At 35.4% G+C, this 17,475-nt stretch overlaps 1 protein-coding gene across 1 annotated transcript in view; it reads left to right on the top strand.

Moving 5' to 3' along the window:
* The window catches only part of NBAS (NBAS subunit of NRZ tethering complex), a 193,926-nt gene that overhangs the window by 8,309 nt on the left and 168,142 nt on the right, over nt 1-17,475 (top strand). The window contains 7 exon segments of the mRNA XM_067294611.1: nt 464-507; nt 1,805-1,938; nt 2,749-2,882; nt 2,996-3,094; nt 12,415-12,553; nt 13,351-13,416; nt 16,856-16,984. Of these exon segments, the coding sequence (XP_067150712.1) occupies nt 464-507; nt 1,805-1,938; nt 2,749-2,882; nt 2,996-3,094; nt 12,415-12,553; nt 13,351-13,416; nt 16,856-16,984 (745 nt within the window).

The following is a 17,475-nucleotide window of genomic DNA, read 5'->3' as shown; positions in this document are numbered from 1 at the left end:
GACCTTCTATTTATATGTAAAAGAAGCAAGTATATGAAAATTGTTCAGCCAGAAGTGGTGTGAACACCATAAATGTCAGCTTACAGACTATGAAATAAATTTTATTTTCCAACTATAAAAATATAACTGTATTCTTTCATTGTTGCTAAAATAGTAACCTAGAGGATTCTGACTTTTTTTTTTAAAGTTACCTGCTGAAGTACTCGAATGCTGCACTAGTGTTTTGAACAGCATTACTACTAAATGGGGGATGGTGTTATTTATATGTTGGAAGGAGAATTCTTAAGGTACTGCTAGTTATACTAGCTGCCTAAGGATGAAGGCTACTATTTGCCTTTTTGAATAAGTAAATACATGCAAATCTTTGAATTGTGCACTTGGAGTATTTTTATAGTATTTTATTTGTTCTTCAGAATTGAATAGTGCTTTTTGTCTAAATCCATAATTGAGTTTTATTCTGCAGGTCTGCAAAAGATGACTTTGGATCCACTGTTGGAAAATGTCAAGGTATGCAATACGGTAACCTCTACAACTTAGTTTCTTCATTGTTTATTATTCATGTATTGCTAAGCATTGTTGTTTCCTTACCCTTTAAGATAACCTTCTGACTTCTTAAAAGCATTGGGGAGATCTACTAATTTCTCTTTGATTAGTTTCATTTTTCCCCACCTTTTCTTTTTGTGGCGATTAACATACTGACCTTGAATCTGAAGTGAAATGATACTTAAATTAATGGTTTTTGGTGCCATATTGGGTGTCAGTGCCCAACCCTGCCCGCAAGCTATGCTTGGACAGTATTCAGTTGTGCTTTCATTAGTGTTAAAATGAAGATAGGTATCCTGCAATTCTTGATGCAATTAACTTTTTTTTTTTTTTTTGAGATTCTGTTTCTTTTTCCTCTCTTGATCGCTACCTCCTCACATGTTAAATATAACTTTCAAAAGCAGGTAGATGAATGAGGGTCTATCAGGAAATGAGTGTTGTTGGGCTAGAGATTCCCAATCACATAAATCACTTTTTAAAAGTTAATTTAAAGCTTATTTGAATTGTCATGCACTATTTTTAAATATTTCCTATAAATCCTGTGGAAACCTGAAAAAGGGAACTTGTTGTAAAAGTGCAATGGGATGACAGCAAATGCTATGAAGTTGGTGTGATAGGATAAGGTTCTGTAATGTTTGTTAGAATAACTATCAGTGATTTCGTGATGATGATACATGGTGCCCTGTATGGCCTTTACAGTGCTCTTACCAGCAAATTAGGCGTAGATCTTTTAAATTTTTGTTTCTCTCTTTGTTGTAATACATGTTGTTTCCTGTTGGTGTACAACTTTGGATCCTGATAAGTATAATGGAATGGGCTGTTTCTAATACCTTGCCAGCTCTTTGCTGATTAACCAGACTGAACACTTATTTCCAGGAGGCAGGATGTTGTTCAGTTAATACAGATAATAAGTATTGTAATAACTTTGTTAAACAAAGAAAGCTTTTACGAGAAATCAAATTTATAGGTACAAAAATGCTTTATGTTCTCTTATACCTTGCTTTGTTTGAAAGGGGCAAAAAAAATCTACAAGTGATACAATGTTTATAAAAAGTGTGTGCAAAGGAATATACTAACAATGTAAAGACATCTAATAGTTGGAGAGTCAGTGGATGATTGGAGATCATTATGTGGTGCAATGCCATTCATTTTGTCATGATTCAAACTGTGGCCATTGATAGGTGAATACCAGTTAAGTACATGTTACAGTGTTAGCAGGAAACTATCTCTCTTTTTAAGAACTTTTTTTCCTTTTTTATAGTACCAAAAGATCCTAACCCACAGTGGAGGCGTGTGGCGTGGAGCCATGACTGTACATTGCTCGCTTATGCTGAAAGCACTGGAACAGTGAGAGTGTTTGACCTAATGGGTAGTGAGCTTTTGGTCATTTCACCAGTAAGTACTCTCTCTGATTAAATTTAAATGCAATAAAACTCCTTGTAGTAAGAAATGGTAATCACTCTGTCTTTTTTTTTTATTTTTTTATCATGGCATACTTTGGTACAAAGCCTTACAATATGAATACTAAACAGAAATATATTATGAAGTGTTTATCATGTGATGGGTATATTATAGTTAATTAAACTCAGATCATGCATCGCATGCGCAAAGCATATCAGCTTGGTGTTGTACCTAGTCAGAATCTTCACCTCTGTTTTTCCTCAAAATTGTGGTAGATCTGCTGGTACATCAAATACTGAAATTACAGTATCATCTACTTAGAATGTGTGCAAATGATTGCAGTGACACCTCAACTTTCCCAGTATTCCTTCATGGAAGTGTTGACCTATTATTATGCAGTTTGTATGCAGATTCTGTTGTAAATCAAGAAAATATTGCTGCTTGAGCAATTTGAGAAGACTTCTTTTGTATGAGGAAAATACAATTGCTGTTGACTTGCCCAACAGAATATACTTCATATTTTACATATTCAAAGATTGCATTAAGCTAATTTGGGGGATTTTCAAAGTATGTTTCCTTAGTGTGTTCTTAGCATACCTTGTATTAATAAAACTTCTTTAAAATCAAGATCAAAGGATGTGTGTTCTCTTTGTAATAAAATCTATGAACAACTTCTTCTGTTAGCTTTTTTTAATACACTTTTTATAGAATAGAGTAAATTTGACTTGTAGTTCTTTCAGTAACTGAAGCACTCTTCTCCTCCTCTCCTCTGCCTTACTTTCAATGTCTGTCTTTTGGGTAAAGACAACAGGTTTTCCAGGAGATCTTAGTTATGCTATCGCTGGATTAATCTTCTTAGAATACAAAGCAAGTGCACAATGGTCAGCTGAACTGCTTGTCATTAATTATCGTGGAGAACTGAGAAGTTATCTTGTAAGGTAAGCATAAGTTTTGACTTGTTCTGAGAAGGTACCACAAATTTTAAAAGAACTTTCCACTATTTAAAAATATAAATCTGAAATAATATACTTATCTTTTTCCCCATACATAGTGTTGGAACAAATCAAAGCTTCCAAGAAAGTCATAGTTTCAGCTTTAGCAGCCATTATGGCCATGGAGTAACTGCTGTTGTTTATCATCCTGGTCACAGGTAAGTGTTCTGTTTGCTACCTGCCAATAATATGGAAATAATGAATAATAGTGGCAAAATAGACATTAAAGTGTGTTGCATGTGTTAAAGAAGAGGAGGAAAAAACCATCTATTACTGATATTTAGTGACTCAGAAGTAACAAGTCATATATCACTTACTTTTGAAAGAGGTCCTAGTTGGCGATGTTGCTTTACTAATGGACTAATAATGTGTAAAGATACTGAATAAAATACAGTTGTTTGAATGACAAAGTTGGGACAGTCACAGACATAACAAATGGCATCTAGTGTGTTTATGAACTCTAGGAGAACTATCTATAGACATCTGTCTTTCATGGTTAGTGCATAATGTCTTCATTAAATTAATATTAAAAAGTCTACAAGAGTCTTTGCACTACAATTAAGCCTTGTATATTACTTTTCTAAAGGCAGTAAAAACTATTAAGAGATATATTGCATGGACTTTCAGAGATTTTTCTTAATAAAAGGTTTTTGGGCCTCAAACTAATAGTAATTATTATCAAATACAGCCCTCAGCTCTAAAAATAAAAAATCAGGATGTATCCTTTGCTGTGTGAGTACCGTGCAAAAACAGGATTTTTAGAATGTCAGAATTGGTTTCAAAAGACATTTGTCAATTTGAAGGGGGGAAAGGCTGGGGCATATGTTTTTTGGTGTGTGTGTGTGGCACAGATACCAGACATGAAAGGTGGACTAATTGGCTGCCTGCTCTTAAACTGGATTTAGTTGGAATATTTGCTGGTTTGCCAAGTATTTCTATTAAAAAATATATGTATCTGCTTGCTATATGTTTTCAATACATGTGTTTCAGTACTGGGGAGGGGTAGACAAATTCAGCAACTTATTTTCTATTTATTTTCAACTGTAAGAACTGAACTTCTTTCTAGATATTTTCCTTCTATTAGAACTACAAAGATTGAATTTGTCAACAGAATATATTATTATAATCGCTGCATGTTTTTAACTGAAATTAGACTTGGCTGCAGAGTACTAGAGGAAACTTATTGTTAGAAACTTGTTCTCGTATTTGAACGTTAAGTGAGCTGTCCTATCTTAAGAAAAAATGGTTATTAGTGAGAACTAATGTTTTTCTAGCTTGTTACTTGAGAGATCAATTTTGAATATGATTTCTTTTTTTCTATCTTGTTCCTGTTTAACAATTCCACACGATTCATATTCATTATCTAAATCTAGAGTTTCAGGATAATAGGTCAGGGTTATGAAGTTCTGGCAGAGCTACCTCAACAGGTAACAGAACCTATTCATTCTTTCCTTTGATCAGGCTAGGGTTAATGTCTCTTGATACTTGCCTCCAAAGCTATCTTTTCTGCTCCTAATGTTGGGAAAGAGACTTGTTCAGACAGTTGCAAAGAACACTGGTTAATGTTCAAAGTATGGTCAAATTATTAAATTATTCTGATAACACATGGATGTGTTTCATTTTTTGGAGGAGGAGTTTCTAGGCAAACGACATCATCTGCTATAACAGTTTGACAGTTCTGAACCCACAAACAGGAGAACAAATAGAAAGTCGTTTGGCACAGTTGCCAACCGAGTAGTCAGGACATTGCTTTGTGTATACAAATGACAAAATCTTGCCACAGCAGTTTATAAGAAGAAAGAAACGAGAAATTTTGCATTTTCTCGTTCTTCTCTTCCCTCCTGAGAAGTAATAATTTTGGTTCTCCTGCTATTCTTATATCATCTTAGTCTTGTGTGTTTAAATTTGATACTAGTGTAAAGTAAAAGAGCAGGAGACAATGTTGTTTTTGTGCTTAGAATATTTTAATCAAAATATTAGTAATTAAAGTTAACTTTATGGAAGTTTATGGTTGACAGACTTTTTATTTTGTGTATATTTCTCATTTTCTATGGAGAGAACTGCCTTTTTCTTGCATGAAAACACGTGATTGTAGCTGCTGCCGAAATAATAAGTTTGCACGAAGTTTGTGGAACACACATTCAGGAACTCTTTCCTGGTTAAAAACAAATATTATGGCTGATTCCATGGAATTACGAATATTCAAATAGGATTGGATGTGATGATCATAGTATCTTCTGTTATGTGCATTCAGTAGAATTGCTTAGTAGAACTGAAAAATTTATACCAGAAGGATTGCGATGGAAAGCAGAAAGAAATGATACATTGCCCCTCATGTAGGCAAATCTTTTTTCTTCTGGATTTTGAATTTACTCTGCGTTAGAAAACTTCAACCAGAGACTCTGCTCATCATTTTAGAGCTCTCTGATGTCAAATACAGAAGTTGAACAGGCTTTCTATCAAAAAAAAAAAAAAAAAAAAAAAGAGGACTTGGAGGGAGGCAATTTTCTTAAGTTGTGCAGTAAAGAAAATTATATGTGAACAGATCACACTATTGAAAATGAAATCTTTAATCACTTATCTTATATGCAACTTGGTCACTTTGTGCTTTCTTGTATTTTACTTTTAGATGGTGAAGTAATAACTGGTCTATCTCTACTGCTTGTAAGCACTGACTTACCGCTCTCTATGTAGCTATGTAATTGCTTATTTCTTATTGAACTGCAGTAAAATAGCACTCAAGAACTTATACTTTTAAAATAATTTGGGGAAAAGTATAATCTTGAGTTTCACTGCTGCTGAAAAGATATCTGTATGTTAGTGTTACCATGTGATCCATCCTTCATATTTAATGGAATTTAGGGTACACTTTAGTTGACAAAATGTAAGTTTCTGCTTCAGGGTGAGTTGATGGCAGTCTAGCTCTCTGCAGACTCTAGCGCAAAGTTTGATAGCTTGCTAATTTGGGGTATCTTACACTGGAGGTTAATGTCTTACTTCAGGTTTATCTGCAGTTTTTACAGATGTCCAGTATTAGAGCCTAAAATGTAATAGCTATGGTAGATAAGGAGTTTGGGTTCAGTTTGAATTTGCTTGTCATTGCAGCAAAATTGATGACAGAAGAATTGCATGAAAGTCTTAAGTTCTCTTTGAAAGCCTACATTGAACTTGCTCCCTGTGAGACCAGTATATATTTGTTATCTTCAGCACAAATTCATGAAAATTTCTGAAAATGGGTGAATATGCCCTGCAAAAGGGCAGCCGAGCTTTTTGATTAACTGGCCCAAGTTACAGAATCACAGAATCATTAAGGTTGGAAGGGGCCTTTTGGAGATCTTTCACTGTACCCTTCCCCCCCCCCCCCCCCCACGCCTCAATTTTGAGTATCTTAAAGGATGGAGACTCCACAGTCTCTCTGGACAACCTGTTCCAATGTTCAGTCATCTGCAGTAAACAACAAAAAAACAGTTGTCTGTTTAAACTGTGCTCATTGCATCATGTCCTGTCCCTGGCCACCACTGACAGGAGTCTGGCTCTGTCGTCTTAACCTTCTTTCCCCTCCCCGAATCAGATATTGATAAACATTAAGATCTCCTCTGAGCCTTGTCTTCTCCAGGCTAAACAATCTCAGCTCTCTCAGCATCTCCTTGTATGACAGATGCTCCAATCCCTTCGGCAACTTTATAGCCCTTTGCTTGACTTGCTACAGTATGCCCATATCTCTCCTGTATATGTGGTATGGTATATTCTTCCTCAGACTGAGACTAACTTTGTTTTATTTACTTACCCCCCCCACCAAAAAAAAAAAAGTAAACAGAAAAAAAAATCTCTTCTTGCTATTCCCAGGCTGCCTGTCAACTGTTGTTATTTTGGAGTCATCTTCTGTCTAGTCCTGAAAAAAATAATTGGTAAACAAGACCAGATCTTTGCTGAGGCTCTCAGGAATACCTTTCATTTTCTTTTGACACCAGTTATGCTATTCATCTTAATAGTTCCTGCCTTTGCTGTTGAATTTTGCTCTCTGTGAAAAGCTTTTTAAAATTTAAGTACATGCTGCGATGATGAATTCTTTTGCTATCCTGAGAGGTGGCTTTTTTGACTTGAGGTTGAGCTTTGCATGTATCTAAATTGATATGACATCTTAATTCCAGCTGTTATTGAGTTTCATGTATCCTAAAAGATGCTTCTAAATTATGAATACGTTGCACTATATGTGACAGTTTTTCCAAAATTTCTGTGAAAAGATTTATCTTGAGAGAATTTGAGAGCTAGTTCAGGCAATTTTAGAGCTGCTGCTGTTGCTACTATTGACAATTCTTCTCTTGCTCTTTATGTTGCTATTTGTCTCTTAGTCATCTCTGGCACTGTATGGTCAACTGTAATTGAATTTTTGTCACTGCTGTTGAAATTTTTAATTCAATGATGTGTTTCATTGGAAGTTGGAGCTTGTGGAAGAAGTTGAAATTCCTATGGATGGACAAGGCTACAGGTTAATTTTTGATTACTAGGAGTTGATAGCGGTGCTGTCATGAGTAACTGTTTGCAGTCATTATGCTGATTTTAACTTTTTTTTTTTTTAATGCGTTTTGTTGTGGCACCACTAATCTGCTAATACTTGGTCAGACTGTGAAGAAGACTCATGTGAAACTTGGTTCCTGTGTTGAAAAAGTTAGAAAATTCATCACTTTATGTGTAATGATCTGTGTAGCATTGATCTAGCCAACATCTTTCAGAGTATTAAGCTGTGATACCAAACTGTGTGCTACAAATTCTGGTCAGATGTGAGCATGCAAATGAGTGTATGCCCATTTTAGCTAATAGAGAATAAACTGCATCATGCACAATAGGGTAGATAGGTTTTAGACAAAATACTTATCAGAGCTGCTACGTGGGGTTTCATGTGATGTGCTAGGTTCCTGCTAGAAGTTTTTCTTTTGTAGAGATATGTGCTGCAGGTTATTTGAAAATCTGTTATTTCCTTTTTTTTTTTTAACTTTATTTTTTAACAGACCTTCCTCAGAACAATTGTGCAGCATATCTGAAAGCTCTGTTTTGTAGGAGTTGGGGGGCAGTTCTTATGTTTTTTTGATCAGTGGCAGTGTATTAAGCTTCAGTGCTAGAATGATCAAAGGCACAGGAAGGAGGCAGAAGGGAAATGTAAGAATATGTACACAAACAAATTGGACTGTTAACTGTATGGCATTAAATCTGCAAATTCCTCTTCCCAAGTGCCTGCAGAAAAATTGATATTTTAATATCTTGCAGAGTTATTGTAGCTGCTGCTCACTGATTGTACTTTGTGTATTACTGATATTTCCCTTGTCCCTGAAGGACTGATGTTCGTCCCTCCAAGCCTTCCTCAGTTTAAGTCACTTTTTTCTTGAAACAGAAACAAACTGTTCAAATAGTTTCTAGTATCTAGCTGATGTCAGAGTTGAATAAAATTAAACTTGCTACATCATCTTCTTTGATTTGAATACTTAGTGGTAGGAAGACTTGTTGCTTCTGACTTTGCTAGTTACTTGAGTAGGAGATTGCTTAAACTTTCCAGTAGTAAATAGTTGCCTTTCTATGATTATTATGCTTATTTATTTATTTATTTATTTTTACCAACTCATTTACTCTTTGTGGGTCCCAAAATTAGCGGCACTCTCTGGGAGTGGAGATGGAACTCTTGCTTAGTATGGCTTGTACAACCAAACACTCTTACCGGTATTTTAGTTTAAAATGGCGTCTCAGTAAGTGCCCCTGACTCCCTGTCCAAATAATTACCTGAGAATTGTGCAGTCAATTGGCCAGAACAAACAGCCGGTGTGAAAGAGAGACAATTGGTGTTGATTGGAAAGTATTCAAATAACATAGAGCGAATTTAGGGTCACTTAAAATGTAAAATTTTTCACATAAAAGGCTTAGTGCAACCCTGTGTTTGTTATTCAGAAATAGAATATATATAATCTAGAAATTCTTTTGTATTTTAACACTAGGGTTGCAGTGTTCATTTGGGAGCCTTCTGTTACGGTTATTTACTGCTTGTTAAACAGAAATTTCATCTGTGTTCCACACAGTGCTGGAGTACAGTTTCCTGTTGCTTTGGTATCCGCTCTGGAGTTTTGTCGCTGATTGTCTAATGTAATATAATTGTCTAATACAATGCTATGCTAACTGTAGTCATCTTCACTAGCTGATCTTCACCACCCAATTGCTTTTGCTAAATATCTGCTGGAAAACTATAGGTGCATTATGCGGCTGCTTTTTTTTTTATCTGCTGTTGCTGTAAAGAGCATGTGAAGTTAATTACTCAAAAAGTATGTTTGCTTCCACACGCTATTCATGATGTTTATCAGAATTTGAAGGAGTCTTCATCCACAGATGTTCATGGTAGATTTTGCTGAGTCCGATAGAAATTAGGTTGTTCCTTAACTGTGTGGTTTATTCTTTTCTCGCTGCAAGAAAAAAAAAAAAAAAAGCATGTCATGAATGCGCAGTCAGAGAAGCTTTACATATGACTATTCTACAGTTAAATGGGACATTCTTAAGGGAGAAATGATTAGCACAGCAAGAGTATGCTTTACCCACTGTTTTTAATATAAGAACTTTGCAAAATTATGCATTTTCCTATTAGTTATGATGGAGACAGTCTCCTGTTGCTACTTTTTTTTTTTATTTAAGAAAATAGTGAAAATGAATTATCTAGAGATAGCAAAACAGAACTTGTTACACCATGAAAAAACAAACTCTGAAAATTTTAACAGACCATAAACATCTTCATGTACGTCTTCATTGCTCCAGTCTCCCCCTCTAGTCTCAGGAGCTTGGGATTTCTGAGGGCCACCCTCACCATTAAAAACTGAGAGGAGGAAAGCATTCAGTACCTCTACCTTTTTGGTGTCCTTTGTCACTTGGGCCCCTGCCCCATATAGCAGTGAGCCCATGTTTTCCCTAGCCTTCCTCTTGCTGCATATATACTTCTGGAAGCCTTTCTTGTTGCCATTCCTGTCCCCTTGCCAGTTTCAGCTCAAGGTGGGCTTTAGCTCTCCTAACCCCATCCCTGCATGCTCAGAGCGTGTCTCTGTGTTCCTCCTGGGTCACCTGTTCCTACTTCTACCTCCTGTATGCTTCCTGCTTATATTTGAGTTTTGTCAGGAGCTACTCGTTCATCTGTGCAGGCCTCCTGCTGCCTTTGCTTGATTTCCTGCTCATTAGGATGGACCATTCTTGAGCTTGGAGGAGGTGATCCTTGAATATCAGCCAGCTCTCTTAGGTCCCTCTTCCTTCCAGGGCCGTATCCCATGGGATTCTTTAAAGTAGGTCCCCAAACAGGCCAAAATCTGCTTTCCTGAAGTCCAGGCTTGTGATCCTGCTTTTTGCCCTGCTCGCCCTTTGCAGGATCCTGAACGCCACCATCTCGTGGTTGCTGCAGCCAGTGACAGAGTTCTGATCTGATGCTATAAGAATTGAAAATAGATGTTTTTAAATCATAAGTCTTATGTTCATGTAATCTTTAAGTTAGTTCCTTTCTTTAAAAGGCCTGAGCTTGCTTTATAATGTCTGCTTTTACCAATATTATATCAGATTGAATAGAACTAAAATTTGGAGATTTAATTCTTGTAGACTATGTAGCAGCTTTGGTAATTGTATTCTTCCCTTTCCACCAGAGAATGATTGGCTAAAGAAGAAAATAAAACTGCAAATAAGAAAGTTCAGTCAGTCATACCTTCAGTAACGATACTTTAGGGAAAAGGGAAAGTCCCCAGTTTGAAGATAAAGAAACCCCACAAAAGTTTAGAATGTCTTTGTTAATGGACTTTTTTTAGCAACTTAAATACATATGCTTCCAGACCTGTGCAAAGGACCACTCCAAGTGTTTATAAAGAGGTAGTTCTTGTTTTTTGTTTACCTCAAAAAGTAGCTGCTATTTAAAAACAAAACAACAACAAAACCTATAACAAAAAACAGTCCCCCCCAGACTTGCGTGTTTTAAACTGAGCGCTGAATAATTACTGCTATCACAAAACTATTTCTAGACCTTCTAATCAATTCTGGCTTCTTGCAGGAAAAAGAGAGTCATAGGACTTTAATGTTTTACTAAAAAAAATGCTGTTATATTTGGACTTTGGTTAACACATTTAAAAAAAGCACAAACAACAACACACAGCAAGCACTAGTCTTAGTCCATTAGAAATATTAATTTCATGTTGTATGTGGCCATTAAATCAATATCAGTGCTGTTTGGGGGTTATGGCATGAGGAGATTTATTTAGATTGGGAGACTAGTCAGTCATTAAAAAGTACAGAAGGCTCCTTCACTGCTGTGTCAGATACTGTTCTGTTATCTGGGTAGCTGAAATTGGTTAAGATGTTGTTGTACAATAATGTTAAGTTACAGTGAACATTCTTCTGAGAGTACCAAGTGTGCAGATCAACATAATTTCCTGTGGTAAAGTTAGTGTTCATTATATAAGTAGGGGGTTTTCTCCTTCAGATGCACTAAGGAAAAATTCTATCGATTTTCCTGTGTTTGGCTCTTGTAGGAAATGTATGTTTTGAAATATGCTCAAACCACACATGAGAGGTATATGAGCTTCAGCCACTAGGTGGTAGAATATTTCAAGAGTAATGCAAACTTTGAAGACTGAGCAGTGTTCTCCTGGCTGAACTTTTGCCTCTTTCTATCTGTGCCTTTTCTGCCGAGACTTTACTTTTTGATGGGTTGTTCAGTTAAATGACACTTCCAAACAAATTTAGGCCTCTGTTCTCAAAGTCTTTGTCAAAATAATCATCAATTAAATATAAAACTCCTTGTTAATAGTATCAGGAGATTTCAAGGAAAAATGTTTTGATACATTTCAGTGGGAATTGGCACTATTAGCAAGGTTGTGTCTCAGAGTTTTTAGAGTATTGTCTAGCGTGAATAATGAAAAATATTGCCAATTAGAGTGTGCATGCAATAATGTTAGTGTGGCTTTAAAAAACAAAATTGTCTTTACCTGTTTGACTCTTTTTTATAATAGAGAAATAGTTTCTTTTACTGTGTTTTTTGTTGTTGTTGTTGTTTTTGTTTTTTAGACTTTGTGTTCAGTTGCCAATGAATAAAATCCTAATGCTTTAACAGAATGGCCAAAGCTCTTCATAAGCTTAAATGATTTGTCATCATTCTTTGAGGGTGGGGGAGAATCTCAAATTTGTAACCCTATCTTGTTTTAATGTTGGGAATCATTGGGAACTGTGCCTTATTTGGAAAGTCAGAGATGAGAACTGATGGAGATAAATGCCACAAATATTACTTGATCAACACTTACGTCTTTTGACTGTGAATGAACACAGCGAAGTTCAAAGCTTACTGGGGCTGTTGGGTGTCTTAAAATACTTGAACTTTTTGGTCAGTTAAAACAAAGCTGCTATAGCTCTGATTTAAGAAAAAAAAAGCATCTGTTGTCTTGTAGTATATGAAACAATCTGCCTTTTGTTTGTCTTGCAGACTTTTGCTTGTAGGAGGCTGTGAAACAGATGAAGATGGAGTATCTAAAGCAGCTGGTTGTGGGTTATCTGCTTGGAGAGTTTTGTCAGGTTCTCCCCATTATAAACTGGTCATTAGTTATGAAGATGACATTAGAACAGTAAGTATATGTCCTCATTTTGTTGGATGAATATTGTCACTGTCAGAATTATCTAATTGGAAACAGCATGGATCTCTTTGCAAAACACTGCATTAAATTCTTTTCAAATTTTTTAAGTTATGATGTGAACTTCTAATAAGGTATCTATTCTCCCTTACTATCTGTTCATTTTTACTTTTTCTATAGTGATTTGAACTTTTAAGTTCTTGATTTGTCGTTTGTGGATTTTCAAAAGAAAAAAAGTTTGTAGTGCAGAAATACACAAACTCCTCAGTTGTGAACTGGGATATGTGTCACCTGAGTTTGCTGGAGAAAGTCTAGTTAGTTTTGTCTTTTTATTCCTGCATAAACTGAAATATTTATTTCAAATGTGTTGCCTTTTAAGTTTGACTCTTGGCTTATTCAGCTTCTAGTGGAAATAAATGTTTGATTTGGTAACAGCTACCATGTGGCTATACTGAAATCGGTTTACAGTATATTGTAACAAATTCCAGTATTTACTATCACATAGATATCACCAAGTATAAAAGTGAGGTGTTCATTTTATTGCAAATGTGTAGTGCTTTTCTGTGGAACAATAACTACTCATCAAAATGGGAAAATGTAAACAAGCTGATGCCTCTTACTACTTCCCTTGTATTACTTTAAAATTCTGTCAAGTTGCCTATTATAAAGAATCCTGCAATGCAATATATTACTTCTCAGTTGTTTAATGCTTTGGATTTGTCTTAGTTTTTGGTGCATAAATCAATGTATAAGATTGTCTTTCATTGTATGATATTTTTCTGTTCTTACAGGTACAGAGAAAAGGATTATTAAGGATTATGAATTTAAAATTTTACAGCAGGCGGGGAACAGAACAGGTAATAAGGTCTAGGTCATCCTCAGAAATGTCCTCAGTAACATAATTGTCTATTAATGTCTTCCTGAGAGTCTGATTTGAAAGGAGTTAATTTATGCATCTTAAGAATTAGTACTTCTATAAAGTTTATAAAATAATGGGCTTTCTTTAGCTTTAAATGAGATAGCTTGCCGTTTATGTGTCTTTTTTTGTTGGTAGATTCTTCTTTATAGTGACTTTAGTTTTATTTATTTATTTCTAAATCCAATTCGTCTATCTGCTGAAGCTCTTAGGAATGTTGGTGTGAACATACTGACAGGAACAGGTCTACGGATGTAGAATTCAATCTTAAATGTGAATTGTTATTCAAAAAGGTAGCTGTAAAAAGCCATCTACTGCTGAGTTAATAAATTGGTAATAACCATAGCCTGTTAGGTATTTCATGTGTTCCAAAAGATCACATGTTCAATTATGACAGTGTTTCTCAAGTTTATACCCAAAGTTATCACTTGGGGGGTAAAAGCTCCCCAAACCCAACCCTCTGTAGTCCCCCACCTCCACCAGAAAGCATACAAAAAAGCCCCCAAAACAGCTCTCCACATAGCCAGATGTTTTCATATTTTGGGGGAATAAAAATGAGTGGTTTTAAATTCATCATCTGTCACTCAAGTAGGGAAAACAGAGATTTCTAATTTGTACAGTCTGTTATGAGGTACAGTGGAAAAATTTTCCTGAATAGCTCCAAGTATTTGAGTCAAGCTTCTACTACCAGGGTGCATCTGGAACTAATAAAACTGCTGATCAGAAACAACTTGTTTTTAATGAACCCTTGGCATGTATGTCTTTATATTCTCTTCTCCTGTAAGTGAGTGTTAAATCTCTATACATTGAGGTACTGACAGGAGGCATTCTCTATATCTCTGATGCTTTGCCTAGAGTACTCTTGGCTTCCTTCTGTATGCCTTAGATCTAGCCAGACAGTACCTTCATCTTCTTCTCTTATCCCCTGTCTACTAGCGGTGTCCAACCTTTTGAAGTTTTGAGATTATATAGATTTTGGAAATGACCTTAGTAGATTCTTGGGGTGTTTAGGTGACTGGTTAGCAGAAGAAATTGGATGCTTGATTGGAAGGGGAAAAGAAGTCTTTCTGAATCTCTCTCAAGGGTGGAATAGGGGGATATTTTCTTTCTTTCATTGAAAATACAGAAGAGAGAAAGCTGAAGCAAATTTCTTAGTGGAAGGTTAGTCTCGATATGACTCTACTAAACTTCAACTTCACTACGCTTGCACTAAATTTACAAAGAAAAGAAAAAACTGTTATTCATCCTTGAACGTCCTAATCCCATTTCAGAGATTTAAATATGTAAGGAATATTTTATATTCTTTGTGAGAAACTGACAATAGTATTGATGGTATGACTGGCTTAGCCACTAGAGGACTTTTTTTATTAGAAGCAGCTGTACTTGGGATTTGATTCTTAGTCTTACTAATTTAAATGACAGTTTTAAAATGGGAAGTGCCAACCTACTGGGGCTTTCAATATCTTGTTCTGCGGTTCCTCTAAGGTAACAAGCTGTTTACCAAGGCAGCATTGCCTATTTTGCCAAAGGACTGTTTAATTTCTATAGATAACAATGCTTGGGATGTGAATTTGAATGTGTTAGTGGCCACCAAATATGCAAATTTAATAGCAGTGGGACTTGTTACTGACTGCTGAGTTAATGCTTAACCCTTGTTATGATCTGTGATGTATACCATTGGTGGCTTATCTGAATGGGATATATAATTTAGGTATACATTTCTAAGACTTTAAAACTCTTTTCTTAGTCCTGTGCACATGCAACTTGACTTGTAAAGAGAATTGCAATTAGTAGCCATGCACTGTTCCTTGGCAAACAATGCAAATTGAAGAATGTAATAGTGTACTCTAGGTGCCTGAGAACATATTCGGAGAACATAAAGAATTATTTACATTAGTAAATTACATAACTTGTTTTAAAATTCTTATTTACATTTCTTTCCCTTTTGATTTAACAAAAAACCCCACATTTTCAACTTGGATTTAAGCAGTGCTCTCAGTTGCAAACCACTGCTGCATGAGAACAGTGAGCAGATTACTTGATCATCATTGTTTCTATAGTATAGGTATAACTTAAAGCAACTTAAATAATTTAAAAAAAACAAAACAAAGAGAATGTTGTCATCTTCAATGGATATTTGCTGGTTACAAGCTCTATAAGCTGTATTAAAATTTACTATCATATGGAGTTCTTTTTTGTGGTTATGGAGTAACTTTTCTGTAGTTTAGTTATGCTGAAGTATTTCCCAAGAGGGGAAGGACTGGCTTAAAAATTGATTAGTTGAAGACTTGGAAACTTTTGAATCCTAAATTTTGTGTCTAATGTTACTGTAGAATGAATCTTTATCTAGAAACTTTCGAAAGGGAACTGTACTAATAAAATGGGGTTTTAGACTCTCCTCCACTTAATATTGATTTTATTTTGGTAATCTACATTGTACTGCATTTCAGTGAAAATTAGACTCCTTGAGAACCTGAAGATCTTTCTGAAAATAGGATTTAGATTCTTATACAACTTCTGTGTGTTAAGAAATTGTTATGCTTTGCTAGTGGCACTAACTTTGGCTTTAAAATTTGAGTATATATTTAGTGAGTCTTATCTCATGGAAACTTTTATTTTTTTATATGTATACACAAACACATGCACACACACAATTGTAATTGTGTTTGAGTTCATGGAATCCCGTGTTTGAGAGGGGGAGGAAAGTATATTTTTGCCTCTAAGATATCCAGAGTTGAAGGAAGAATTGATCCAGGAGAAGCAATGCAGGGCTTTGATTAAAGCTTACTTATTGTTGTTGAACTATTTCTTCTATGTGGCCTTAATCTGATATTTGCTGCATTGCTGCTTAGTCTATTCTGTTACCAAAGAGATTCTTAAATTCAGTGTCCTCTAATGCATAATGTGCTGCTCACAAGAATTCTTCATCTATGTATCCTTTTCTCTGTTTGAATTGTAATAATGCACATCCAAAAGTGTGTTTCCAGGGAGGAAGAGCAGTGTTCTATGCTGTGATGTGGATAGCTGTCCTCCTTGGGTGGGCATGGGAGCAGCATACTCCTTGGACTGCCATACTTTCAAGTTTAGTTTGTTGTATGTTAACATGATACAGAAATTAGCATTCTTAAAGTTTTGCTGGTATTAAGGTAGAGTACTTTCAGATTGTTTTTTCTATTTTAGGAAAAACATTTGTTTGTACAGTCTTCATTTTGAAAATTTAATATGCTATAAAGTTTAAAAAAATACATGCTAGAAGTTGCAGTAAAAAATGTCAGTTGGGGCATGGAAGAGTAAAAACAATGTGAACTTTTTGTGTGTGTGTGTGTGTGTGTGTGTGTGAACTTTTTTCTTTCTTCCTTTGCTGACATAACGCTTGGCAGGATGGAGTTTTTAAGATGCATCTTTCTCCTGATGGAGCTCTTCTGGCAGCTATTCATTTCTCGGGAAAACTGACAGTCTGGTCTATTCCATCTCTCAGGCAACAAGGAGAATGGGACCAGATTGACCAGGTAAGAGGGAAGCAGATATTTTGATCTTTGCAGTATATGTTTTAATCCTTTGGAGTTTGGTTTTCCTAGGAAGTGAGAGAAGCTCAGGTAGCTGTGTTTTAGCTACATTCTCCATCTTTCCAGTCAACTACTTACTTTTCAAGAGACCTGTGTTTACTTTTGCAATATTCTTTCTATCTTTTAATTATATGCCTCAAACTTGAAAAAAGAATTCTAACACAAGTGGTTCTTTTTCATTATTTTTAATGGGGCATTCTGATGAAAAGTGAATAACACTGGTACAGGTAGGTTGAAGTGCTAGTTTAAAATATAAGTGGATGCCAACATGTTTAACTTGGTTTGAATGGTTGAAATCAAATTCTGCTTCAAGTTTAATGTGTTAATCTTTTCCTACTGCAAAACATTCCTTCTCTGCTGCAGGATAATACTCCAAAATTGTTTGTTGATCAGATTGATGTCAGTAGGTCACATACTTTCTACAGGAGTTATTT

The sequence above is a fragment of the Apteryx mantelli genome, chromosome 3 (assembly GCF_036417845.1).
Source record: "Apteryx mantelli isolate bAptMan1 chromosome 3, bAptMan1.hap1, whole genome shotgun sequence".
Classification (NCBI taxonomy): domain Eukaryota; kingdom Metazoa; phylum Chordata; class Aves; order Apterygiformes; family Apterygidae; genus Apteryx; species Apteryx mantelli.
Note: the sequence above shows the minus strand (reverse complement) of the source record. Positions and strands in the feature narration are given on the sequence as shown.